Here is a 27,460-nt window from a genome sequence, read left to right as displayed (position 1 = left end):
GTAAGTTACACTCTCAGTCATTCATTACCACTAGTGAACCAAGTTGACCCTTCACTGACCTGGGCCTTTCACCATGGCAGCCTCATGGTCTCACTGTGGCACGGATTGAGGGGCCAATCACGGCTGATGTAACAGTGGGGAATGGGCGGAGCGAGTGTGAAATCACACCAAGCACTGACGTGAAGTATCCGCCAGGAAGCACCAACCCTCTGCAGAACCAATGGCTGCTGATAGGTTTGTTCTACACACTAGCCCTCATGACACATACATATACAACATATATATATATATATATATATATATAAATTATATCAATTCTAGACACTTAATTGAATGACAAAGTAACACATCTCATTTTGTATGGAGTCTTAGAAGCGAAGCCTTACCATAGCTAGTAGAACAGTCACTCATACTAACCATACACTCAAAGACGTTGAAACGACTTTGAAAAGACTTTTGAAAGACTAAAGTCTGACACCCACTCACATCTGAAGACAATGTCATGGTTTTTAGTCACAGATCACAGTCACATGATTTTGCAAAGATTGCAGTGTCACTGTTTACAAGACTGCAACTAGGTTTTTGAGATTATTCCACATCATGCACCTGGTGGAAATGTATAAGCAGATAAACCCTTTTCCTTCCACTCTGTAGTGGTACAGATGTGAAGATACCTTGGCTGGGTGTGTAAAGATTTGTGGCTCAGAGCCATTCACTGTAGAACTGTATATTCTGGCAGATCATCACCCAGAATCTTTTTAATGAACCTGAAAAATGTGCAGTTACTTTTTTCATTTGAGATAAAGATTTGCACATCATGTTTCCTCTCTCTCTCTGTATCGCGCCGCGAGCAGGCGCTCGCCCACCAGCACTCACGGGCCCCTGGCACGTCACTATTTGCCAGTCCAGAGTCCAGACTTAAAACTTACGATAACATTAAACGTGGTTGATTTTGTCGCAGCATCAACATGAAAAAAAGACTTATCCCATCCCGACCACCTTAAACAATCGAGATGACCTGAGTGCGACGCGACTCTTTACAAGACTCTCAAGATTTTATTCCGATATTGGATATTCGTCTGTGACAGTGAAATCGCTTGAAAAGTCGTTTGGTGTAAGGCCGGCATTTGTTAGCCTAGGAGAAGTTGTATTTTGCATTGCACCAGTATTAGATAAAATTATAAGTATAAGACACAAATAGCAATATAGACCATTCTGCTAATTTGGTTCAAACTGTAGTCCTACAGTTAAAAACTATTAAAAAAGGAGCTAATTATTCCAACCTTAGATATTTGCAATGGTTATGTTGTGATATATTTAAACCCATTGCATTAATTGAGATAGTAATAAGCTAAATATATACTAAACCATCATTTACAGTGTGCTTTCTATTGGGAGATGTCTCTCCCATACCCTAACCCATGGGTCAGCAACATACTGCTCCGGAGCCGCATGCAGCACTTTTACTGCCCTGTTGCAGCTCCACAGCTGAATAAATGTTATAGGTAAGAATTAAATGATCCTCCTTTACAGCAAAATAAAGCTCTGCTGGTCGGTCAACACAGTTTGGTCTTAAACATTGGAGGTAATGTAGCCTATAACTGCTAATTCACCAAAGGTTGGCACACAGACTGCTGGTGCTGGTCGCCAGTGCAACGCAGACAAAAATCTCACCTAGCTAGTAGCTAACGAAAAGGCACAGAGAAAGAATTAAGATGAACATCAATAATTTGGAGACGAATGGACTCATTTGCGTTTATAATCACTCCAGCTGGTTGCCTGATAGGTTTACTCTGCAACAAGAAACTGTCAAACACTAAAAAGTCGCACAGCTGAAGTCAGCTTCTCTTTCTCCAGCTTCCTATTCAAATTGTCCCGTTCTGCCTTAAATGGTCAAGCAGTTACATTCTGGCGCCTCAGGCATTTAATGTGGAACAGGAAAATTAGAACAAAAAGCTGCCGAAGGAGAAGTAAAGTCGAACGTTGAGAGACATATACAAGACACTATTGTACTTTTGTGGTACTAGATTTTCTGTTGGAGATGCGAGAAAAATGGCTAATGTTATAACAGAGCGAAGTAAGTCTGTGTTATTTTTAGCCTTTATTTAGTCTTTATTTTTATATTTAACATTTACACGTATGGCTCTTATCCAGAGCGAATTTGACATTTTACATTTTACACAGGTAGGCTAAGGTAGTGTTAGGAATCTTGCCCAAGGACTCTTATTGGTATAGTGTACGGTGCTTTACATTAGAACACACTGAGACATATTTACAACCAAGAGGGTAAAATGCACATAAACTGTTGTGGCTCCCGAAGTGGTTTGATTTTTGTTGAAAGCACAGAATGGCTCTTCTGAACATTTGGGCTGCCAACCCCTGATTTTATTCGAAGTTTCTACTTGTAAGAATAATACTTATATCGTTTGTATTTTTTTCTTTCGTTTTTTTTTAAATATCATTTATGACGTTGAATAATATAGATTTATCATGATTTTAGAAAAACTTTATGCTGTCCCACATGTCACTACCGAAAGTTTTAATCCATAGCCAGAGCCTTATTTTAGCCAAACCCCTGCATTTTAGAGCAGTAAATGTGTCCCAACATCTGAAAATTGTGTAACACGCTTTTATATTATGATTTTATGTGTGTACAGCTTTTCAAAGCTGTGTTTGTTGGTCATGTACTGGCTAGCATTTTGAGTTAGTTACTCTTAAAATTAGCTAAAATTGTCACTACTGAAATGTTTGGTAAAGTTTCAGGAGTGTTATAATTGTTTTGATAGTGTCGAAATGGAATGTTCAATGGTTTATTTTAATCTCTTATTCTCCGGGGTGTATTTTGGTTTGTCCATCTGAATTTACATGACCAAATCATAATAAATTATGCAAATTATTCAATAATTGCATGAAATAAAAGCAAATTCTTGATTAATTCTTAATTAATTAATTTATTTATTGTAAAAGGTCCCCCTCAAATGAACAGAACATGTGTTTTATGAAGATAAACTACAAAAATGTTTACTGCTGAAAGCCAAAACTGTTACACGCTCTTTGTATTATTTTATAAACATAATTTTTACAGAGCAGTCACTGAAGAGATGCCGTCTGTTTATAGTTTATAGCCCAGATTTGTGGAAAAATGCGTTGAATTTCAGTAGAAAAGCAAACAGCTTCTTTTATTATCAGGCTTTAAAATTCCATCAACATCTATTTGACTGGAAAGAAGACAGGTACAGCCTCATCAGAAGAAGTTTTCAGAATCAGAAATTTTATTGCCATTGTCAATGAACAGGATTCACAGACTAGGAATTTGCTTCGGCATGAAGGTGCAACATAAAAACAAGTAGTAATAGGCATGCAAAATACGACTCCCAGCTTCTGAATTTAGCTTATGAAATATTAAAAAGTTATGAAGAATATGATGAAGTGCATTTTGGAACCACCGGTGGTCTCAAGGAGTTTAAGAGACTACTAAATGAAAGTAAAAGGATATTACTTTAAAGTTCAAGTCAGTTAAAAGTCACAAATGTGTTTTGAACTCTGACTTTGAACCAGTTCCGAAGTTTTGTTCCACGATTATCTATGAAAATACAGACTGTGAAGTTAGACTAAAGACTATTAAACACAATATCAGCTAACAGTAAAAATCCCTTTGCCTGCCAGATGAGGGCAAGATTGTGAAAGTGTTCTGAAGACGGCTGATCTAGATGCAATGGCTTTTTCAACATAATAAAAATAAATAAATAAAAACAACTAAGCAGTGGAGGAGGAAGAAAAATGCTCATTAAAGAGGAAAGTCTGATTTGAAGGAGGACCTAAAAACCTAATAGGTGTATATTTTTTCAGCCAACATGAAAACCCAGGCTAACGGTTCTACTTAATCATCGTTGATTCGTGGATTCATGCAGTGTATTTGTATGTTTGTGTATGCTTATGTGTATATTTGTATATTTATGTTTGTGTATTCAGGCCATCATGAAGTCCCACCTCTCGCTCACACCACCATGTTGAGAGAATTCCCGGATAATCTGCAGCGTTCTGGTGATGTCATCCCTCCTCGTGGTTCTTCTTCCTCATTTCGATCTGGACCTCACCCAGTGAGTCATACACTCGTACATCAATGGACTAGTGCTGTGTGTGACTAGCAGAGCCAGTTTAGGGGGAGCCTGGCCACTTCCTGTTTCTCCCGTTATGTTAAAAACTTGACTGGCAGAGGGCGCCTGATGAACGAGTCCTAATGAACGAGGGGAAAGAATGGTCTTGGAATCAGGATGCTAGCATTACTGCTACTGAGTGCTGATGATAGGTTAGCATTACTGCTACTGAGTGCTGATTGGTTAGCATTACTGCTACTGAGTGCTGATTGGTCAGCATTACTGCTACTGAGTGTTGATTGGTTAGCATTACTACTACTGAGTGCTGATGATAGGTTAGCATTACTGCTACTGAGTGCTGATTGGTTAGCATTGCCGCTACTGAGTGCCGATTGGTTAGTATTACTGCTACTGAGTGATGAGTGATTAGTATTACTGCTACTGAGTGCTGATTGGTTAGCATTGCTGCTACTGAGTGCTGATTGGTCAGCATTACTGCTACTGAGTGTTGATTGGTTAGCATTACTACTACTGAGTGCTGATGATAGGTTAGCATTACTCCTACTGAGTGCCGATTGGTTAGTATTACTGCTACTGAGTGATGAGTGATTAGTATTGCTGCTACTGAGTGCTGATTGGTTAGCATTATTGCTACTGAGTGCTGATAGGTTAGCATTACTGCTACTGAGTGCTGATTGGTTAGCATTACTGCTACTGAGTGCCGATTGGTTAGCATTACTGCTACTGCGTGTCGATTGGTTAGTATTACTGCTACTGAGTGCCGATTGGTTAGCATTACTGCTACTGAGTGCTGATAGGTTAGCATTACTGCTACTGCGTGTCGATTGGTTAGTATTACTGCTACTGAGTGCTGATTGGTTAGCATTATTGCTACTGAGTGCTGATAGGTTAGCATTACTGCTACTGAGTGCCGATTGGTTAGCATTACTGCTACTGCGTGTCGATTGGTTAGTATTACTGCTACTGAGTGCCGATTGGTTAGCATTACTGCTACTGAGTGCTGATAGGTTAGCATTACTGCTACTGCGTGTCGATTGGTTAGTATTACTGCTACTGAGTGCTGATTGGTTAGCATTATTGCTACTGAGTGCTGATAGGTTAGCATTACTGCTACTGAGTGCTGATTGGTTAGCATTACTGCTACTGAGTGCCGATTGGTTAGCATTACTGCTACTGCGTGTCGATTGGTTAGTATTACTGCTACTGAGTGCCGATTGGTTAGCATTACTGCTACTGAGTGCTGATAGGTTAGCATTACTGCTACTGCGTGTCGATTGGTTAGTATTACTGCTACTGAGTGCTGATTGGTTAGCATTATTGCTACTGAGTGCTGATAGGTTAGCATTACTGCTACTGAGTGCCGATTGGTTAGCATTACTGCTACTGCGTGTCGATTGGTTAGCATTACTGCTACTGAGTGCCGATTGGTTAGCATTACTGCTACTGCGTGTCGATTGGTTAGTATTACTGCTACTGCGTGTCGATTGGTTAGTATTACTGCTACTGAGTGCTGATTGGTTAGCATTATTGCTACTGAGTGCTGATAGGTTAGCATTACTGCTACTGGGTGCTAATTGGTCAGCATTACTGCTACTGAGTGCTGATTGGTCAGCTGAGTGAAGCAGTTTGTGCTCACTGACTTCATGAATGTGCGAGACCCTTATAAACGACTATAATTGAAGTTCGAAGGCACGCAGCAGCAGTGTTAAAATGTTGTATGCTGCTCTGTGTGAATGTGTTCTCCATATTAAATGCTCCATATTAACCCATTCAGGACTGGCTCAGGAGTGCCCTCTAGCGTTCGACATATCTGGAACACATTATTCATTCATGCAGTCATCTTCTAAGCTCCTTATAAGCTTCTAAGCTGACATTTCTCCTCATTACAGATTCTCTGCTATAAGCATTCTGGGCAGTAAACACTACAGTCGCAGCCAAGTGCAGGTCTGAGGTGTAGCACTTCTATCAATTTTAGAAAGGACAGAAAAGTAAAGCACAGGGGTGGAAATCTCAAAGCCTAAGAGTGATTTTCTTGAAATGGTGAGGTTGTGCTCAGTAGTGAAATCATCAACTCAGAAGTATACTGGGCATTTTAGGTATAAACCTGCAGTCTGCAAATAAACAGATCAAATGATGACAATCTGAAACACACCAGCAGCCATTTGAAAGAATACTTTGATTAAAAAAAATTATATTCTACGATTGGCCTTTGGTTTGACCAAAAAAACACAATGCAGTGTCCAAATAATTATGGGGGTCACTGTATGTGCAGCACCCTTAGATGTATGTTAACTAGAGCCTGATTATCAGAAGAAAACCTTATCCAAAATTGTAGCTTTGCAGAGATGCCTACTGTACCTTCTGTACTTTTAATGTAAGTCAGTGGAACCAGAATTTTTTCCAAGTCATTTTGGGACATTTCTTTTGGTCCATACTTCATGAAATTTACACACAGTGTAAAGAGTAACAGGCCTTTTCAAATTATGTCAGAAACCGAAAGATGTCCAAAGTGGAGATACGAGGTGTTCTTCCGACAACAGCGTTATATGGATTGGCTGATCATTTTAGCTGATATTGATGATCAGTGGATCTAAGCATGTGCTGAAGCATTGTCGTGTTTCCTCCTGACAATAGGGTGAAACCTTTGACAGGTGCACTAATTGGGACACCAATATGAGGGACTGTACACTTGAGTTGAAGATACACTCTGAACTAGTTGAATAAAAAACACCATCATGGTTAAAATAACCAGCAATCATATCATGTAGTCATTAAAGCACTGTGTAAGTAAACATATACAATCAAATCCTAAAATATCAATATTAAAATAATAATAGGAATTATTAGCCAATATTATTGTTCTGAGAATTTGTACATGCTTAAAAGGGATATTAACTACAAAGCTGTCATATTGATCAGGTCCTAACATTTACCATGTATTAACCCTCCTTTGCACGGTGTTGCCATATGGCAACATATATATTTTTATATATATTTCTATTATTTAAGCAATTTTAAATAACAAAAACATACTAAAACACTTTTATCATAAGTAATAATTAAGTAATAATTAGCGCAATATAGGGTAAAGTAGTGGTATAAAGCATTTATTGTGATCTCTTCTTCATAGTTGCCCCCAGTAAACCGTGAGCGGTCTTACCCTGTGCTGCCTGACTCCCTGACGTCTGACCCTGTGACCTTGGTTGTGGTGACGCTGCTGCTTGGGGCATGGCTGGCCTTCTTGCTCACCTTCACATGGGTAAGTGTATCTTTGTTCTGAATATATTGTTTTTATCAGTTCTAGCCTTTTGGGGGCACTACGCAGGATTTTTTAGAGCCCACCATTTCGCTACTGCAAGATGACAGGCTGAGTATTAACAATGCCATATGTTCATAACCGGCTCATTTTTGTTCATTTGATTTTTGTTTCCAGATCTAATAACTAACAGTGTAAATAACAATCTTCTCAGCTTTGTCCAGGGGTTTTTCGTGCAGTTGTAAATGCTTTTCTCTTTATAAATTCAGATAATATGCTTTCTTTTTCCTTCTTTGGCAACTCCTGTTTCACTCATGTTTCACGTGATTGGCTGTTTGTCACAAACCTCATGCTTTCATTTGCCTGCACACAAGCATTAATCACAGCCTGAGTATCTACACCTGGTTTGACTGAGAAAGATATTACCCTCTGTTGTGAAACGAGTGAACCTCATGCTTCATTAAACAAACCATAAACCCACTACTTCTTGTTGTCAAACTACGAATGGCATGTTAACACCACAAAAAACAGGCTTTTATTTTTAAGCTTTTTCTCCTCAACTTCTCCTCCTACAGTAATAACAAGTTGTTAGAGCGCCCCCTTGTGGCTGCAGGGCCCCAAGCAGCTGAGTATGTAACATTGATAGAGAGAGCACTGGATTTTGTATGTATTTTATACATCAGAACCCAAATATAGCTTTAGAGCACAAGACCTACATGGCCAACATCAAGTTTAATTCATACCTGACTGTAGCTTGACAAAATTTTGCCAGAACCAACCACCCACAGGAAACCAGTCAGGCTTTTATTGATAACACTTGTTTAATTGCTTTGAAACACCAATAACAGGCATCATCATTAATAACTAATATCGTTATTATCAGCTCTGTAAATTCAAGTTTAAATTCTGCTTTAAAGCTGGGATACATACAAGTGAGAATCCTTTAAAGATCAAACCAAACATAAAATTTGAGCCCATCATCAGGCCGACAAATGTTTGAGAAATGCTGTGTGAACCTGTCCAAACCCTGATTGATTAATAGTTGGTCCTGTCAGGTTTGGACAGACATTGCATGCTTTAAGCTGTGGGCTCAGCTATGTTAGCCTCTGTAACCATGCTTATCGGTCATGAGAAAGTAGGCGTATGTTTATGGTGTTTCAGTTATATTTCAATATGAATGTCTAAATCAAGTTTCGGCCTTTTCCATCAGCAGGTCAGAAAGCCCCAGAGATCTGTTCAGCCAGTGGATTCTAGACCAGTGACCGATCAGACCAGTCAGACCAGTCAGCTCATTCCCACAGCAACGGACACGGCCCCCTCATCCACTCTCAGCAGCAGCAACCACTCAGACCGAAGTGGCTCAGTCTCATCCAATCACAGTCAGCCTCTGTCAAGCACTAAAGACTCCAACCCACCAAGGACACCCAGCCAATCAGAGAGTGAGGAAATTTTACATATTGAGAAGTTTAGATAATTTCATGCAGGAAAATACATTGGTGCAAATCAGAACATGCAAAGACAGGAAAGTTCGCGCAGCCAGTGTATCAAGGGACGTAAATTGATTTAGTCAGAAGTGCATGAACTATCTTAGTGTAAAAATATTCATATAGTACAGTGTTTAATATCCATTTGTAACAGATAAAATCACACCATTTTGTTTGTTTTTTTCTGACTACCAATAGTCAATTAACCTTGATGCTTGTGCTGGAAGATCAGAGGATATTATAAAAAATACCAGGGCTTGTATGGTCATGACAATCCTGAAAAAGTCGTGGAATACAGAAATTTGGTTTTTCAGGCCTGGAGAACTCATGGAAAATAAGTGCTGGAAAAATTAAGGAATTTCCTGGACTTTACACCATGTTTGTCATTAAGATTAAAGATTAAGAGACCCTTATTAGTCACACAATGGCGAAATTTCACACATCCCGTTTAACACAGCATACACACTAGTGAACTGGTTAGCACACTTGCCCGGAGCAGTGGGCAACCCTATCAGCAGCACCCAGGGAGCAGTTGGGGGTTAGGTGTCTAGCTCAAGGACATATCAGTCACGTACCGTCGACTCTGGGGATCGAACCGGTGACCTTCTGGTCACTGGGCCGGTTCCCTAACCTCCAGCTCATGACTGCCCCCGTCATCTCATCACATTAAATCAATGAAGAGTCTATGTCGCAAAAGGCACCTCCAAACTTCATGTGGCCTTCAGATTAGCTCAAGAACAGCGTAGAGAGTTTCATGGAATGAGTTTCCATGGTCGAACAGCTGCATCCAAGCCTTACATCACCAAGCACAGTGCAAAGCGTGGAATGCAGTGGTGTAAAGCGCCGCCACTGGATGCGTGGAGCAGTGGAGTTCTCTGGAGTGATGAATCACGCTTCTCCATCTGGCAATACCATGGACGAGTCAAGGTTTGGCGATTGCCAAGAGAACGGTACTTGTCTGACTGCCAAGTGTAAAGTTTGGTGGAGGGGGGATTATGGTGTGGGGTTGTTTTTCAGGAGATGGGCTCGGTTCCTTAGTTCCAGTGAAAGGAACTCTTAAAGCTTCAGCACTAAGAGATTTTGGACAATTTCATGCTCCCAACTTTGTGGGAACAGTTTGGGGACGGCCTCTTCCTGTTCCAACATGACTGCGCATCAGTGCACAAAGCAACGTCCATAAAGACACGGATGAGAAAGTTTGGTTTGGAAGAACTTGACTGGCCTGCACCGAGTCCTGACCTCAACCTGATAGAACACCTTTGGGGTGAATTAGATTGGAGACTGCAAGCCAGGCCTTCTCGTCCAACATCAGTGTCTGACCTCACACATGTGTTTCTGGAAGAATGGTCAAAAATTCCCATAAACACAGTCCTAAACCTTGTGGAAAGCCTTCACAGAAGAGTTGAAGCTGTTACAGCTGCAAAGGGGCCGACATCATATTAAACCCTGTGGATTAAGAATGAGACGTCACTCAAGTTAATATGTGTGTGAAAGCAGATGAGCGAGTACTTTTGTAAATATAGTGTATGTCAGTATCATGGTATACCAGAACAGATGATATATCGACCAGCACTATGCTGAATGTTTGTCATGGAAATTTAATTTAATGTTGTAGACAGACTTCCACGGTTTAAACACTGAAAAAAGACACATTACAAGCTCTGAACAGTTTTAACCAATCAGTTTTAACCCAACTGCATATGATACGATTTTCAGTTTATTTTGACATCGGAATAACCTGTATCATCAGTTGTTTTCTAGGTTTTGTGAAGGTGCAAATGAACTCAACTGATCTCACTGTGCAAATATATATTATTAGGCATGTAATTCTAAAAATGGTAGTGTATCAATGTTGTGATGACATCTGAAATGAATGTAGTAAATGTGTATATGTTTCACAAATTTTAGTAACTCTCGCTCTCTCTCTCTTTCTGTTAAATTCAGCTCAGCCTGATGTGGTAGAAGTTGGTAAAATCTCCTTCAGTCCTGCCGAAGTGCTAGGACATGGGACAGAAGGGACGTTTGTGTTTCGGTGAGTGTGTCAGTCGCACATTTTAGAAAATGTGATGTTGAATTAATGAACGCCCTTGTGATGTCATGTGTATCTAACAATCCCAGGCTAATGAAAACCTGGGACTTATTACTTAGTAATTGCATGGACTACAGTGCAAACTGGCTGAGCTATTCTGGGTTAACAGATTTTTAAGGACCATTAAAGAACAGTTAAGAGGTATGTCCATGCTATCACTCCTTTAAACATCTTGAACTACAAACTGATCAGTTGTTCATTACGCCATTAAGGGGTCACTTCGATGGGCGGCGTGTTGCTGTGAAGCGGATCCTGCCAGAGTGTGTGGAGTTTGCTGAGAGGGAAGTGCAGCTGCTGCGGGAATCCGACGAGCACCCCAACGTCATCCGCTACTTCTGTACTGAGCGCGACCGGCAGTTCACTTACATTGCCATTGAACTCTGCGCTGCCACTCTGCAGCAGGTGTGTGTGAGGCGGTGAGACACAGTGTTTAAAAACTCCAGCAGCACTGCTGTGTCTGATCCACTCGCACCAGCACAACACACACTAACACGCTACCACCACGTGTTACTGCAGTGCTGAGAATGATCCACCGCCCAAATAGTACTTGCTCTGTAGAACTACTGAATGTAACTACTGAAGAACAGGGTAAAAGGGGCTAACAAAGTATGGACAATGAGCGGAGTAACAGCACCACAGAAAAATGTCATTATAATATTGATATAAACGTGCCATTACAAATACATTTCCCTAGGTACAGTTACTAAGGACACAATCCAAAACAAGGCTGTTTGAAAAGACAGCAGAGATCAATTCTCAGTGATGCCCATAGGGGGCATGCGTGGTCTGTATTTTGTGCTATGGCGACACTAAGAGTTGAAAGTCATTTCCTGCAGTAATGAGTGATTTGCTAATAGCCAGCCAATGTTTGCTGTAGATAAAATCTAAATAAAACAAAACTAATTCATTGCAATTCATCCCATGTGTATGCATTTGTAGTATGTTGAGGACCCAGTCTGCCCGTATACCACCTTGGATCCAGTGACTCTGCTGGAACAGACTATGTGTGGCCTCAATCACCTGCACTCCCTTAATATCGGTGAGTCTTCACCATAGCAACAGTAATACGGTGAGGTTAAAGGATTATATGTTCATGATAGCCCCCGCGACCCGAACCCCGGAGAAGCGGAAGATAATGGATGGATGGATGTTCATGATGGCTTTGTATTGAATTGGCTGTTCTGTACTTTGTATACGTTAATAAGCTTTCACCTCCCTAACAAACCTTTTTTTTTTTTTTCAGTTTTCCATTTCTCAGTCCTTACCATTATCTCTTCTCTCTCTCTCTCAGTTCACAGAGATTTAAAGCCACGGAATATTCTTCTCTCACTTCCGGGAGTGCTCGGTCGAGTGCGAGCAGTGATCTCAGATTTCGGCCTGTGCAAAAAGCTTCCAGACGGTCGCCATAGTTTCAGCTTGCGCTCTGGGATTCCGGGGACCGAGGGCTGGATTGCTCCTGAGTTGCTTGTCAATGCCCCTAAAGGAAACCCAGTATGTTCCTATCAAAGCACAAACATCTGAGGCAAATATCCAAACTGAATGTAGACTGTAGAAATGTAGCTAAGACATCTTTGGCATCTGACGTTTGCTTCACTAGTCTTGCAATGGAGCTACAAAGCTAATGTAACTTGTTTTAACTTCTATCTTATATCCACCGGTTAGCATTATGCAAATGCCATGCCTAAATCTAATAAAATAGACTTTTCTACTAAAAATAATTTTTTTTTTTTGTTTTGGCCGCTGTTTGATACACTGTTATCCATAAAAACAGACAAAGACAGGTGCTTTTGTTTTTAGTTACAGTGGGGCAGAAAAGTATTTAGTCAGCCACTGATTGTGCAAGTTCTCCTACTCAGAAAGATGAGAGAGGTCTGGAATTTTCATCATAGGTTCACTTCAACTATGAGAGACAAAATGAGAAAAACAAATCCAGGAAATGACATTGTAGGATTTTTAAAGAATTTATTTGTAAATTCATGTTTTCAGATAATCAAACACATTGTTTCCTCCTGTCTTTCTTTCACTATTCTTCTTCTAGACAAGTGCAGTGGATGTGTTCTCAGCTGGCTGTGTGTTTTATTACGTGGTGTCCAGAGGCCAGCACCCCTTCGGGGACACGCTGCGGCGTCAAGCAAACATCCTCTCTGGAGCCTATAGCCTGGAGCACTTTATGGAGGATATACACGGTCTGTGTTTGTGTGCATGTGCGTTTAATATCCAGATCATTTCCAAGAAGAATCTTGGTTAGATTCCCCCCCCCCCCTTTTTCTGTTTGTCAGCCAGTTTAAAGTACTGGGGAAATGTGAAGAGTTTGAACTTCTATTGAATCCTGAGTGCGTTTTTGCGTTTCTGTGTTTTTTAGAGGATGTGATCGGGAGAAATTTGATTGAAAAAATGATTAGTGCTGAGCCCGAGTCCCGCCCGTCCACATCTTCCATTTTAAAACATCCGTTTTTCTGGAGCCCAGAGAAGCAGTTGCAGTTCTTTCAGGTTTGTATACATTGATGCATTGATCAGAATTCGTACCAGTTTGACTGAAACTGAAACACAGTCCCACATTTGTTTTAGCATCTGGCATGAATTCATTTTTCATAATAAAAGGACCACAATAAATCTGTAGACAAGACTATTTGTTGCCCTGTGCCAGCCTGTCACTGACTAGCTGCTGTCCATCATTGCTGTCCATTATGAATGAACCAACAGAACATGATGTGTTTACATTTGTGTTTACATTTGTTCATATTTTCACGTTACAGGATGTCAGTGATCGTATAGAAAAGGAGCCGGCAGACAGTGCTATTGTAGTGCGCTTAGAGACAGCCGGTAGATCGGTGGTCAGAACCAATTGGAGGATGCACATATCAGCGCCCCTACAGGCTGGTTAGTAGTAACTGCCATGTTTGGTTTTAAAGTGGATTTTCACCAAAAATGCTTTAAAATTCTCATACCTCCTAAAAGGTAACATCATGTGTCTACACTGTAGCAAAAAGCCAAATGTAAGCGTTACACTCCCTCCCAAATGCTACATATCTAATATCTAAATGCTAAAAAAGCTCCACTTCAGCCGCTTTTCCGCAAAGGCTCAACTCGACTCTGTGCTTGCCTTTTTCAGTTATCCAGTAGGCAAATCTTATATCTGGTACCAGGTACTTTTCTTGGTACCATTTCTGTTGAGGTTCCAAGCGAGCTGAGCAGATACCGAAAGGTGACGTAAAACGCTACAGACCACTGATTGGTCGGATAGCATTGCTACGTACGTATGCTATCGTTAGCTGCCAGGTTAGCGTACTCTCTTCAGTCCTCATTTTTTGGAGCAACCAGAATCGCCTCGTCGTCTGAACTCTGACGTAGTTTTTCCCCAAATTCACCCTTTTTTCAGCAGTATTTTGCTGCCATCAGCCTCTTCTAAACAAAATTTGTCTTGTTCACATCTCGGCAGTTTCATGAGGCGTCACTAGGATGGCCAACTACAGGCGGCGCTATATGTGCAGTGGAAAACGAAGTAGCTGGTACCAAAAGCGAGCAGAGTTGAGTCAAGCCACACCCAGCAGTGGAAAAGCGGCTTTACTGGCTATCAGTATAGCCAAGACAGTGCAGCTTAAAAGGGAATTCCACCAATATTTGACCTGCGTAACTAAACTAAACACAGCCATTTAGAGTGATTTGATGTGATATGGTTCACTATAGAGAAACGTAGTGGCAAACCTAGTGGTGGTGATAGGAAACCAGGGGTCACAATGTTGACAGCACAAAGATAGTCATTTTATTTACTGTCTCAGACATCAGGCAGCATATTCATAACTATTTCATGTAATGACTTCATGTAAAGGAGCTTTTAGAGAAGCTTTAGATCACCACTACTGTGGACAATTCTGACCACCTGGGTTCTCTAGAATGGCATGTTTCACATCAAACCAGTCTGACCTTTATTTACATGTTAACTACAGCGAGATTCACTCGAACGAGGCCCTGAATATGCTGTTGTATGTGTGTGTGTGTAATTGATTGCATTACATGCGGTGCTGGAAGTGATCTCAATTTTCGGCCAGACACATGAAGGGGTATGGGGGTCTGCACTCGGAAGTTGCAAACAGAGGTTAAATGCTGCGATGACTGTCCGGCACCTACCTAATCGCTCTAACGCAGGGGCATCCTGGCTTGCTGGAAGCTCCATATACTGAGGAGCTCATTACACGTTGTTTAGTACAGATTGCTTCGTCCTTGCAAGAGTCATTACAGAATATTTGGGGCCTTTTTCTAGTGAATCGCCTTGTATTAAACTATGTAGAAATGTTGGGAAAGTGGTGGAATTTCCCTTTAGCCTTGCTTTTTTAAAATACTTTGAAACTGTTTTGAATTTATATATGTACATGAAAGGGGGTAAAAGCAATTACTGCCCTTTATACAATCCTTAAAGTATAAAAATAGGTCCTTTTAAAATAGTCTTGAAATGAACAACCACACTTAGGCTCTTCTGAAACATGTGTTGTGCATTGCATGGGAGTGAAAGCAATATAACAAAAGGCTTTTATGACAAAGCTCTAGACTAACAATGTTCTACTAACAAACAGAGTAGCTTCCGCATTATTATTAGAAATCATTCATTTGAAACGTGTGCTGTATTCCTGACCACTAGATCTGAGGAAATTCCGGACATATAAAGGCAATTCTGTCAGAGACCTGCTCAGAGCTATGAGAAATAAGGCAAGTGCTTATACATGCACGCATTAAATCACTTGTTCTTATGAAATTTTTTTTTCAGGTAGTTTGCAGTTTCATTGACTCCTGTTTGGTTTGACCGTTTGAATTAGTGACTTGTTCATTTGAGCCAAATTAAAGCCCTCTCTTGCTGACGTCTCTATTTCAGAAACATCATTACCATGAGCTCCCACCAGAGGTTCAGACAGCACTCGGTGAAGTCCCAGAAGGCTTCGTGGGGTACTTCACCTCCCGTTTCCCACGGTTACTGCTGCACACACACTATGCTCTGAGCATCTGTGCCCCAGAGAGACTCTTCCACCCCTACTACCACCATTAAACTAAGCCACATACGAAAACGCTCTGCACTACCTCCTACGTCCCCAGACGTGCATATGATCTTTTACTGAAGAATGCATTTATTTTACACTGAAGTGAGTGAAGATGATGGGAAAAGCCTGGACCTGCGACATTTTATAGACACTTTTAAGTGATTCTTCGCTCCAAATGAGCACGTCACTGGTTCAGATCGAATGAATGTACTGCTAAGCCTCTTCCTTCCTGTGGAACTCCTGAGATTTCTTGCCAACACAATGATGGAGGACTTTGGCAGCTGCTTTTTCTTCCTCTTCTTTTTTTAAATTATAAACTTGCGAACGGCTGTGAGGATGATGATCCCACTTTCTTTGTGCCTTCCGTTTCGAGTGTTCTGAAGCAGATCTCGGGTCAGATTAGCTAAACTAAGAGTGTACTGGATGATGGCCTGGGTCATTTTTATAGGACTTTAAACATGGAATACCAAGATCATTACGGGCTCTAAAGTGTGCTCAAAGAATTTACAGCTGTTTTTATTGTTCAAGTGGAACATTTGGAGGGCCGTGGGTGCTGTTTTTGCCATGGCAGTGTAAAGTCACTGTGCCTCTGGCCCCTCCCAATGGCAGCCGGTGGCCTCCCTCTGGATATTTAATTAGGTAACAGCCGAAGCTACGTGCACTGATTTTAAAAGAGCGTAGTCGGCATACTTTTTCAGCACATATGATCATTTAATGTTCCTCAGAAGCGTCTGAGATGACATCACCAAGAACTTGACTGCCAGTGGTTGTATTCTTAATATGACTTTCTATCTTCATATGATATTTCAGCCTAGTCTTTAACTGCTGCATTTGTATCATACTCAGTTACTATAGGCAATCAATTAGAAGTGTCTCCTTGTAGTGAGAAAAGAACAGAAAACCCATCGAGTCAAAACGCATTGACATTCATAGCCGTTGGGCGGATACTAAATACTAAATAAGCCATTGTAATTTAAGCGATGGAATCAGAGGGAATGTGCTACGATGTTATTCACGTTAACGTACGTTAAGCCTCAAACATGCTTTAATGTTGGCAAATACACCTAAAATAGTTCTCTTTTGCTATATGGAGCCAGAAAGGTGTTACAATATCAGGTTCAGTTCAGCTTTTTTCAATACAGGTTGACTCAAAAAGATTCATCCAATTTCAAAATGATTTATTTCCCTTGTAAATCATTACAGATCAATGCAGTGAACTGTAAATGGTTTAAATGAGCATAAAGTTTATTATGTCATTTTTACAAGTGCTCAGCATGAACCTCCTCAGCTGTACGGACATCATCAACAGCGTAGTCTAATCCATCCCATACTGGATTGAGCATACCGGGTCGCTGTGCGATTTCAGAGATCATCCAGTGCTCTGGAGCCAACGACGAACACTCTGAGCTGTTGGAGGTTCACTGCCCACGAAAATCACGCTGCACCGTTACGACGGATTCACTCTTATTGAAGTGGAGAACGCAGAACGCTTCCTCCTCACATACTAAAGGGAGCCATCTTCCAGTCAGAAACTCTATGACCCCCTCCTTCAATTGGATTGTGATTGGTTCCTCGGCGCCTCACAGTTGTAAAAATATGGCGCTTTGAAATCAGATGAATCTTTTTTAATCATCCTGCGTTTACCTAAGTGTTGTTTTATTCCAGCCAGTCTGTAGAGCATCTTACAGCTCATCTTGGTTGCCGTTTTATTCTGGTTCATTCCAGTTTAGTTTGGATACAGGTCAAATATCTTATAGTCGTTATATATAATCTTGTGTCCATTTTCTGTTCAGAAGCCAAGAAGATTATGGCTTCTACTGTAAATCAGTGTTTTTTTCTGAATAGGAAGCACTGAAATGATGGTCTATGGTAATTCACTGTATAGTACAGAAGCAGTAAAAGCTTAGGCTGATGAAATGCTGTATTCCTTTAAGTGCATTTAATGGGATGATGGACAGGGTTTCACAATTCTTTAGTTCAAATTATTAAGACGATACAAAGCAGAGGCTTCTATCCGTTTGGTGATGATCCCAACTTTTATACTACAAATCCAAATGTGTCATTTTATACCAGCCAAAGAAAGAGCAGGTCAACCAATGGATACACGTTACAGGAGGAGTGTCATGATTTTTCCTGAAGAATCAATGAGAGTCCAGTCTACTTTAGCCCGACTAAAGATTGGGAGGGCTTGGCTTATCTCTAAAGGTCACTGGAGATTTGAAAGGAAAATCTTAACAAGGGCCATCTGTTCCACTTAAACACCAGTAATCCCAAGTGGGACTACAGTTAGCCTGTTTGTTAAATTGGTCTAGTTGTGGTTTGGACATTTCACACCGCCTGTGTAATTTCAGCAGACTACTGAGTAAAACACCCCTTTAGATCAACATACAGCTAAAGATACACAGAAGCAACAGATCAAATAGAATCATATGGCTTTTGTGTTTGTTCAGACTAAATCTGTGATTCACTTCAAGAACAATGGGCCTCATTCACTCTCTTAGGTTTTTTCTTAAATGTGTTCTTGAGAAAGGTCCTAGGAACATGTCAGATTCATAAAATGACATGTTCTTAAACCACAGAACTGTTGACACCTTTATGCTGTTTGAGTGTGTGCGCTTACCCAAGAACAAATCCCAGATTAACAAATATTCACCAATATCAGAATCTTAACACCTGTTAATGGGTTTTAAGACATTTCTTCTCAAGAATGGGGGTGAATGAGGCCCATTCCTGGGCATTTTGGAGGGTTGGATGACATATTGCAAGAAAATAGTGTTACGCTGGTATACAGAATCACTGTTGGTTGATGAAGGGCGCTCAGTTTAAGGGACATCCATGGCTTTTGTACACTGTAGCAGTACCACGGTGTAACACAGCGCTAATGGAACCACCCGCTTTCATCTTTTCAGACTGCTCACCATTTTGATACTGCTAATTGAATCGCTGTATGAAGCTATATTACATAATTGCACTATGGGCCTCAAGACTGCATACAGCTTTCATATAGATCAATTCTATCCAAAACTCAAAGGCCTTCGAGGATTGATATTATTCAGAGGTGTGTCGAAGAGATAAAATATGCTAGTTTGTGATTAGCTCTACTCTCAACTGGCCTTCTAAAAGAAAAAGACAGAAGCTGATCCTAAATCGGCATATGCAGCACATTCCTTCCGTTTTAAATTACCTAAGGAATGCAATTTTAGACTGAGTGACTGGGAAAAGAATCTTCTAGAAGAACTGCCTGAAATGTGACCGGTACACACCCAAGACTTTGCAGTGCCCTTATATTTTGAACCCACACCCACTAGTGTCATACAGAATATTCAGAAAAACGTTTGTTATAACTACCCATTGGTTGCACTCCTAAGATGTGATCTGGTAAATTCCAACCAACCAACCAATAAATAAATAAATAAAAGTTTCTTGTGCAAAGAGAACATGTTTCTAAAAAGGTTTCTCCCCAAGTGACTTTTTTATTATTTTAAATCTGGTGTGAAAAGAACTGCATTTCAACAAGACCTTTATTAATTTGGATCATCCATTAGTTTAATAAAATCTTATTAACCTGGTGTTTGTCAAGCTTTTATACAGAGGATAGACAACAAGGCAACATCTAAAAAGACAGGTAAAAATAAACATAGAAAAAGCAATATACATGATGCAGCAGACAAGGAGCATGGTCACATTAAGCTTTCCCGCCCGTGAGAGAAAGGAAGAACGAGTAGTAAACAAGACAGAAGGACGAGAAAGAGTGCGGACCCCGTGACGCGTACAGGGTTTGGCCGCCCGAGCATTAAACAGCCCTCTGACACAAGCGAGTCCATGGCCGTGTCTGTCTAGCCATCTATCTGCCATCATGCGATCGTGTTGGCTACCCCGAGAGCCCCGGTTGTGACGGCCTAGCGAGCAGAGGTGGCGGCCATGGTGGGCGCTGCGACTGTGTTTTTGCAAGCCATCAACTTCTCCACCATGCTCCGGGCGTAGCGCATACGACTAGCCAACTCCTTGCAGCAGCCGTACTCCTCAATCAGGCTCATTTTGTAGGTGCAGAACTCTCGCCTCTCGTTGATGTACGTCACGGCACCCATCAGGGGGCACAGGATCAGCTTTGTGTGGTCCTGGAATGCACAAACAAAAAAAGGTGGATAAGAAAGTGACCAAGGCAGATGGGAACGGTCCAAAGTAGGCAACAGGCCCAAAGCAGAATCAGTGATACTTAAGCCAAACTTTGGACAAAAGCACCATTCAGACTGGATTAGTTTTACATTTGGGTGGTGGGGTAATGTAGTTTTACCAGAGAATGCCAGAAGTGTATGACCAATTCACACAGGATGAGAGTACAAGAGATTTAAAATGCACCACCTTCATTCCAGAAACAAACAAGCTTGGGAATTCACAGCCACGTTAACATCAGTGCAGAAAATTCAACTTTTCAATGTTTCAATATTTTGCATTCTTCAGGTAGAACAGTACGTATTGACTGACACTGGTTTAAGCCACACAGAACACAAGTAAAGGCTTCCATACGTAGGAAACTACTTTTCCACGGCATATGTTGCCCAAGACGATTTCTCTGGCTCATTTTATAGTAGGTGCTGTGATTATGTGCAAGTGCACAGATGGCAAAAATGACTTATGGTGCAGTCAGACAGAAATAAAACTACATTACCCCACCTCTTCATTTAAAACCAACCTGCCCGAGTCTTGGACAGAAAAGTTTTGCAGCAATTTAGTGTGGTACATAAACTGGTTGCAGGTCAGTAAACTTCTATAGAACACCGAAATAAATAAATACTATAGATGTTCAAACTGATTTGATCAACTACGCAGTGTAGTGTCCAGAAGAGCAGAACATTTAGTTGACTTTATGCTCAAGTATCTTCATTTTAGTGCAGTTGTAACCCTACATGTTACATTGATCTAATCCTGGTGAATCTAGGCTTATTTTCTACATTAGAAATGTTTGTAATGGCATCAGACATGTGAAAAAATTGCATGTCAGCACCAGCTCTGAATTCTTATACTGGTGCATCCCTAATCACAGCACTATTTTAAGGCAGTCCATTACTCACCTTTATTAAACAGGTGTCAGACTTTGGCACTTGTTTCACAAGCAAAGGGACATTTTAGTGGAAATTGCCAGTGATCTGTGCCAACATGTGAATTTGCATCACCAACCAATGGCACAACAGCTGCAGCTGAGCCAACCTCCAAAGGGCTGGTACCTCACATAGCACAGTGATGGTACATATTTGAGCAGTATTCAGGCATGACCGTCATTTTTCCTGACCTGTCTATGCTACCACTTTGGAGATGTGACATGGTACGATCGATTACACATGTACAATTATCAGGACCAAAAGGTGTGGCAATAACACTAACCTGGAAGAAGTTGATCTGTACAGTGCCGTTGCTCAGATGGAGCACGATGGCGCTCTTTGTGCGGAACCAGTGTCTTAGGTAGGGCAGACGGGTCAGCTCGTCACCATCGCGTGGGGTTATATTCGCTCCCGCCTTCAACAAATGCTCGCTCATGTAGTTCCTGAAATACTTCAGCAGAGTGATCTACAGGATAAAAGGAGAAAAGAAGCAAATCACATCAGAACGAGGAAACCGTACTGCCCGATAAAGTGCTTAGCAAGAATTTGCCCAACTCAAACTCAATTAGCAAGCGCACCTTTTTGGAGAGTGAAGCAGGGTAGGAGCGCACGCTGAGGTAGGATTCCGCTGCATTGCGGTCAATGTACTGTAGGCTGTCTCCGTCCTCGTACATGATCAGACGGGTGGAGTCGTTGAACAGAACCCCAACGCTATTGTCACACAGCTGATACCCTAGAGAGGGACAGAATGAGCCATTTAAAATAAAGCAAGGTTATGATATAGACACGCTAGCTTTGTGATAAATGGCTGCACTGAAGCAGCACTGAAGGTCCAAATTTTTGCGATACTAAGGTGTGACTACATTAATTTTCCTGACGCATTATGGTATGCAGCTAATCGAAAGCTGGATTGGATAGTTTGTAGTTGTTAAGTTAGCCAGCAGTCAACTCAAGCAAGCCAGCCAAGTTTGTCTGGTGACTTTCAAACTCTGATAATTTCACAGCAGGAGTGCAAGCGTGGCATATGAGTTCTTACCAAGGCCATATTTGTCAGAGTAGTCAACCCATTTACTGATCCAGAAGATGGGGATACAGGCTGGGTCCTCAGCTTCCTCTGTTAGAACAGCAAGAGCGGATGACCAACTCATACTTCAGTGGATAAATATTAAGACAACTGATTTAAGGACAAAGTGTTGCTGCTGTATAACAAACGGTTCATCCCCTCGTACCTTGTCTTATGAAATCTCTCTCTGACGGTTTGGCCGCAATGACACTGCTCAGCTGCTGCAACATGTCATTCAAGTGGCAGTCAGGCTGTTCAGATCCATCCCTGCATGTAGGAGTTCAGCATCGTTAGCCATAATGTATGACTGGATCATCGTACGCAGCGGCTTATGAAGCCACAGGAAAACTGAACAGTCACAACTTTCATCTTATAACTGTATAACCGTCAAGCTGGTGGGGTGAAGAGACAAAAGGGACTGACCTTTCTTGAAACTCTTCCTTTTGTTGTGGCTCCACTTTCCCCATCTTCTCAATTGGGCTATCTGTTTAGAGAAAATCGATTTCAATGAGCTAAAACTCAATCGGATTACTATTCAAATGATCAAATGTGTTCAATTCAAGTCGCATACTCGAATATGAAAGAACCTGCTTGGATGAATAAACACTGTTGAACGCTCAAACAAGAATATAAAGCCTGTCTGTTCAACTCACAAGTACCATCATCTATGGGATTCTTGCCTATGCCTATAAAACCATGAAACCTTAATAACCATCAGTCAGTGTGTCTGTACTAGAGCTCACTGGAGTAATGCACACCATACCTTTATTTATTGCAGTGAGAGGTCTGCGGTGCAGCCCAGACTCTAGGCTGGAGGGGGCGATGGAGAACCTTGGAGGCACAGTAAGGCAAGAGGTGGGGAGCCTGAGGGGGACGTAGCCTGAGGTGAAAAACTCATCTGTAAGCAGGTCAGCTACAGAGGGTCGGAGAGTGGGGTCTGCATGGAGCATGCGGCGAATCAGTGAACCAGCCACGGGATTAATGTGCTACAGAGAGAAAGAAAGAGCAAGTGTAAGAAAGAAAGGCGGAAGCTTGGGCTAAGCAACGTAGTTCTGGATTACTAGAACTGTTACTAACCCTAGGAATAGTGTACTCGTTCTTTTTGATGCGGACGTAGGTCTCCTTAAGGCAAGATGTCTCAAACGGGGGTTTACCAACCAGCAGCGTGTACCTAACAGATGAAGAGAACAGTGAGTAGTCCTAAAAATGGCAGTTTGGAGGGAAAAATAAATATTAACTTCTTACTTCTACTTTTCTTGTACACTAAACCACAAGTAGTTGATCACCCAAGACATGTTTGCCCACCAAAGACTGCGTTTTAGTTTTTCCAGTGGAGCTAAGGGACCTAATTAGTATGTATGGAAGCTTAAGTGACCGACTAGTATTGTGCAAAACACCAAGTTGTCAAGCATCCTCGTATACTTGTGGATTCTGACCCTAAATGACATACTGGTAACTAAAATGGACAAAGCAGAGCCCCATTAGACAAACTCCACTGAGTTTCAGAAGTTCTGCATAATTTGGATGTTAAGATGGAAACAAAGCTATTCAGTGGTTTTATTGTGAAAATCTTAGTTCCAGAGAAACAGACCAGGTCAGAGCTGTTTAGAGTTTTAGTGATGGGAACCTCAAATATGAAGTGGTTAATACTTTGAAAGCTACATCACTGAAAATTAGTTCTCATTTATGAAAATTGAGAAGATATTGGTCTAAAATCTATGAAAGCCATTCATGGTGCAGTACATCCAGGATACTGTAGGACAAATTTCACCAAAGATGACTTGGGTATGCAACATTTTGGTCAAGAGATGTTCACAATTTAGGACTACCATTCGAATGATATTAAGTGGTGGTGGCTCACATCTGTGTTACTGATCAGCTGCATAGCTCCAGGGCAAAACTAAAGAAGCAAACACACCATTCATGTCTTGGCTGCTTAACTATGTTTGAGAACGAGGAGAAAATGCAGATTTTTCCTCACCAAATTGTATTTGACATCAATAAAGAACAATATGTACATGGTAGCTGCAGGGCCACACAATGTGGTGACTGGTGGTCACACAGAATCTTATTAGCATCTGCTGTTCCAATTATATTCGATACGCAATTTAAAACAGTATACATGTGAGTAAACGAAAAATCCAGGGCGGAAAAACAAGAAATTCTGAAATGGACTTACAAAATACAACCCAGTGACCAGACATCCACCTCAAAACTGTGCCCTTTTTTACACAGCACCTCGGGGGCGATGTAGTTCGGCGTTCCACATAGGGTCTTCTTCCTCTCACCATCAAACTCAATCTTAGTAGCCAAGCCAAAGTCACCTGAAGGGTTTCGAGAAACGTGAGGGACAAAAAAAAAAATGCTTAGAGAGAGGGCAATGTGCATCACATGTACATAGAACTTTATTTGTGTGTCAAAATCTTAATAAAAGTCGCCTGCTTACCAATCTTCACTTCCATGTCATCATTAAGGAACAGGTTGCCGAGTTTGAGGTCTCGGTGAATGACCCTGTTATTGTGCAGGTAGTGGACTCCCTGGATGGTCTGGCGCATGAAGTACCTCGCTTCAGGCTCAGTCACAGCCTTCCTGCGCTTGTGCAGCTCTAGAAGAGACTGAAAGAGGACCGAAAGAGCAGTGCGTCAAGCACCCCAACACCTAAGAACGTCCTTCAGATGTTGATGTGAAATATGGCAGTCTTAAGAAACTTGGAGAACGGTTCACAGTGATGATGGTGGGTGATGGGAGCCAGACATCTGAAGTGTGTAATGCCCCAGACCCCCCCCCCTCCTGAAAGCATGGTAACTAACCTTAATCCTAGACATTATTCTACAGTAAGTTTCTCTAGAGAACTTCACATCAAACCACTGAATGACTTGCATCTTAAAGACTGGACTAAGCAGAAATTCTGAAAAGTCGGTGGAACTCCCCTTTAATTTGAAGCTAAAAAAAAAGCGCAGGATAAATTAAACACTGATATTGACATCTATATTTGAAAAGGCTTTTTAAAGTTTATTTTACAGAAAAGAAAAAAAAAAAAATGATAAAAAAACTGCTAAAAATGACGTTTGACGTCACATCCTCACATTTAAAATCCACACCGCTCGCAGAAGCGAGAGCGGAGGAGGTCGATAAGCAGAGTTTCTTTAAATTTCACTAAAACTACCTTCATTTACCGTCTAAGAGATACTGGGTAATTTTACAAAAGACATATTCGAGCAAACATAACGCCAAATGTTTCAGAACAAGCCGTTAACCTAGCTAGCTACCGAAGCCGGCTAACGTCGGCTAACGCTGACTGAGGAATTCCGACCGTTGGTCTGAGCCCTGCTCGAATTTTCCCGTTCCACCTTAAATGGTGCAGCAGCTCCATTCTGACAACTGTGGCTAAATAGAACTTCTGCACCATTTAAGGTGGAACGGAAAAAATTCTGACTTCAGCCTCGTTCAGCGGGTTAAGCCTAGCTGAGTAAGCGTTATGAGAGCTTGCACAGGTTTAACTGAGCCAACTTAAGGTTCAACACAACCCTCCTACCCGTCTCCGGCAGATCTCCAGCACCACGAAGACGAAGTCGTCGTCCTCGAAGAAGCCGTGAAATCCCACGACGTGCGGGTTGTCGAGGCTTTTGTGGATGGCGATCTCCGTGCTCATCTTCTCCTTCTGGTGGGGCTTCATCAGCAGCGATTTGGGCACCACTTTCCCGGCGAAAACCTCCTTCGTGTCCATGTCTGTGATCTCGTAGCACTTGGCGAAGCCGCCTTTCCCGAGGAAGCGGCCCCTCATGTAGCGCTTCATGCTCCGCGGATCCACCAGGATGTCGGGGATCTCTTTGAGGGGCGCTGACTTCGGGTCGACCTGAACCTTCGCCGTCGCAGCGCTCATTTTGATGCCGTTACCGAGACAGAAATCCACAAATCTAAGCTAAACGCGACAAAACAGTCTTTTCCGTCCAACCGCGCTTGTAAGTTAACGTTAGCAGCCAGAGACCAAGCCACAGCGTTCAGCTCCGTTCTGACTGCGAACCAACGGGCGATGAATTCGAACAAAAACTCCGCCCGAAAAAGCGTCTTCTTAAAACGTTTTATCACAAACAGATACGGAACATCTTAAGCAGGACGCTTCCCGTCACTTTTACTGACTATATGAAATAACCGAGCTAAACCGCGGCTGAAATACGTCCGCAGACCCGCCGCCGCTGCCCGCTGCTGCTCCGCGTCTCACAGCAGCGCTTCAGCACAACATTTTTAAATTCTGCCCTTATTCGTTACCGCCGCTTCTGATTGGCTCCTGACGGAGCGCCGCCTCTGATTGGTTCTCGCTGTGCGCCGCCTCTGATTGGCTCTCGCGATTTGAAATCCAGGCGACAGCACCGAAGGATCATGGGAGCTGTGCAGCTTTAAAATGCTTTATAAAAGTCCTTCGAGAATAATGAATTATTATATATATATACATATATATATACATATATATGTATATACATATATACATTTTATTTCACTTTGTTATGTATGTGTGAATGTATATATTGTCATTTCATTTGATTATGTTCAATAAAAGTCTGTATGTTTGAAGCAAAAGTAAAAAAAAAGTTCTGCTGAACTATATGCATTGGAGTTTTCCTCATTTTGAAAACATTTATAATGAAATACATTCACAATTGTTATGCTTACTTATGCATTTATAACTGATCAGCTCATGAGGTTAATGTTATTGTTTTCACTGTAGTTGATTATAGTGTGCAGCACTTTGGCTGACACCTGTCTTTTAAATGTGCTGTAAATAAATATGACTTGGCTATACATAGATGTAAAACAATCAAATATAATAATGTTCAAAATAATGAGATTTTTTTCTGCCTTTATTACTGATAACTGATGATGTGTTCTTAAATCTAATTGTCACCTGACATTGAACACATTTCCTACATGTGGTGAGTCTTCCACTAAAAAAGGACTGAACAGTCTTCAAAACCTTTCAGTGAAACATTTAGAATGTCAGAATTTACAACCATGTGTCTCTGTGTTTGCACACTGTGAAATTAGACCTCTGCATTTAACCCATCGGTGCAGTGAAACACCCACATACATGCACACTAGTCAACACACACACTAGGGGGCAGTGAGCAAACTTGCCCGGAGCAGTGGGCAGCCCTATCCACGCCGCCCGGGGAGCAATTGGAGGTTAGGTGCCTTGCTCAAGGGCACTTCAGTCATAGACTGTCAGCCAAAGGGGTTGAACCGGCAACCTTCCGGTCACAGGGCTGGTTCCCTAACCTCCAGCCCATGACTGCAATGTTTGTGTCACTAAATATATTTTTCAA

General features: G+C 41.5%; 2 protein-coding genes across 3 annotated transcripts in view; one reads left to right on the top strand and one right to left on the bottom strand.

Moving 5' to 3' along the window:
* ern2 (endoplasmic reticulum to nucleus signaling 2) overlaps positions 1 to 19,428 on the top strand; it is a 30,655-nt gene extending 11,227 nt beyond the window's left edge. The window contains exons 10-22 of one of the 2 annotated variants that reach the window (XM_017717290.2): positions 81 to 234; positions 3,973 to 4,100; positions 7,249 to 7,377; positions 8,588 to 8,813; positions 10,803 to 10,890; positions 11,160 to 11,349; positions 11,887 to 11,986; positions 12,239 to 12,438; positions 12,986 to 13,133; positions 13,310 to 13,437; positions 13,704 to 13,827; positions 15,584 to 15,651; positions 15,815 to 19,428. In XM_017717290.2, the coding sequence (XP_017572779.1) occupies positions 81 to 234; positions 3,973 to 4,100; positions 7,249 to 7,377; positions 8,588 to 8,813; positions 10,803 to 10,890; positions 11,160 to 11,349; positions 11,887 to 11,986; positions 12,239 to 12,438; positions 12,986 to 13,133; positions 13,310 to 13,437; positions 13,704 to 13,827; positions 15,584 to 15,651; positions 15,815 to 15,985 (1,854 nt within the window). In that variant the 3' untranslated portion in view covers positions 15,986 to 19,428. Of the gene's footprint in view, positions 1 to 80; positions 235 to 3,972; positions 4,101 to 7,248; positions 7,378 to 8,584; positions 8,814 to 10,802; positions 10,891 to 11,159; positions 11,350 to 11,886; positions 11,987 to 12,238; positions 12,439 to 12,985; positions 13,134 to 13,309; positions 13,438 to 13,703; positions 13,828 to 15,583; positions 15,652 to 15,814 lie in introns of both variants that reach the window. The other variant, XM_017717289.2, reaches the window with a different exon arrangement.
* Positions 19,429 to 19,501: 73 nt separating this feature from the next.
* Positions 19,502 to 26,373, bottom strand: plk1 (polo-like kinase 1 (Drosophila)). Its single transcript, XM_017717291.2, has 11 exons — positions 25,675 to 26,373; positions 24,586 to 24,754; positions 24,319 to 24,463; positions 23,217 to 23,310; positions 22,903 to 23,125; positions 22,563 to 22,623; positions 22,306 to 22,406; positions 22,113 to 22,190; positions 21,655 to 21,809; positions 21,360 to 21,542; positions 19,502 to 20,095 (listed from the first exon to the last, which is right to left on the bottom strand). The coding sequence occupies exons 1-11, from the start codon at positions 26,020 to 26,022 to the stop codon at positions 19,877 to 19,879; spliced, it is 1,776 nt and encodes a 591-aa protein (XP_017572780.1). The 5' UTR covers positions 26,023 to 26,373; the 3' UTR covers positions 19,502 to 19,876.
* Positions 26,374 to 27,460: the final 1,087 nt, after the last annotated feature.

The sequence above is a fragment of the Pygocentrus nattereri genome, chromosome 12 (assembly GCF_015220715.1).
Source record: "Pygocentrus nattereri isolate fPygNat1 chromosome 12, fPygNat1.pri, whole genome shotgun sequence".
Lineage (NCBI taxonomy): Eukaryota > Metazoa > Chordata > Actinopteri > Characiformes > Serrasalmidae > Pygocentrus > Pygocentrus nattereri.
This window is presented reverse-complemented; position numbering and strand designations above follow the sequence as displayed.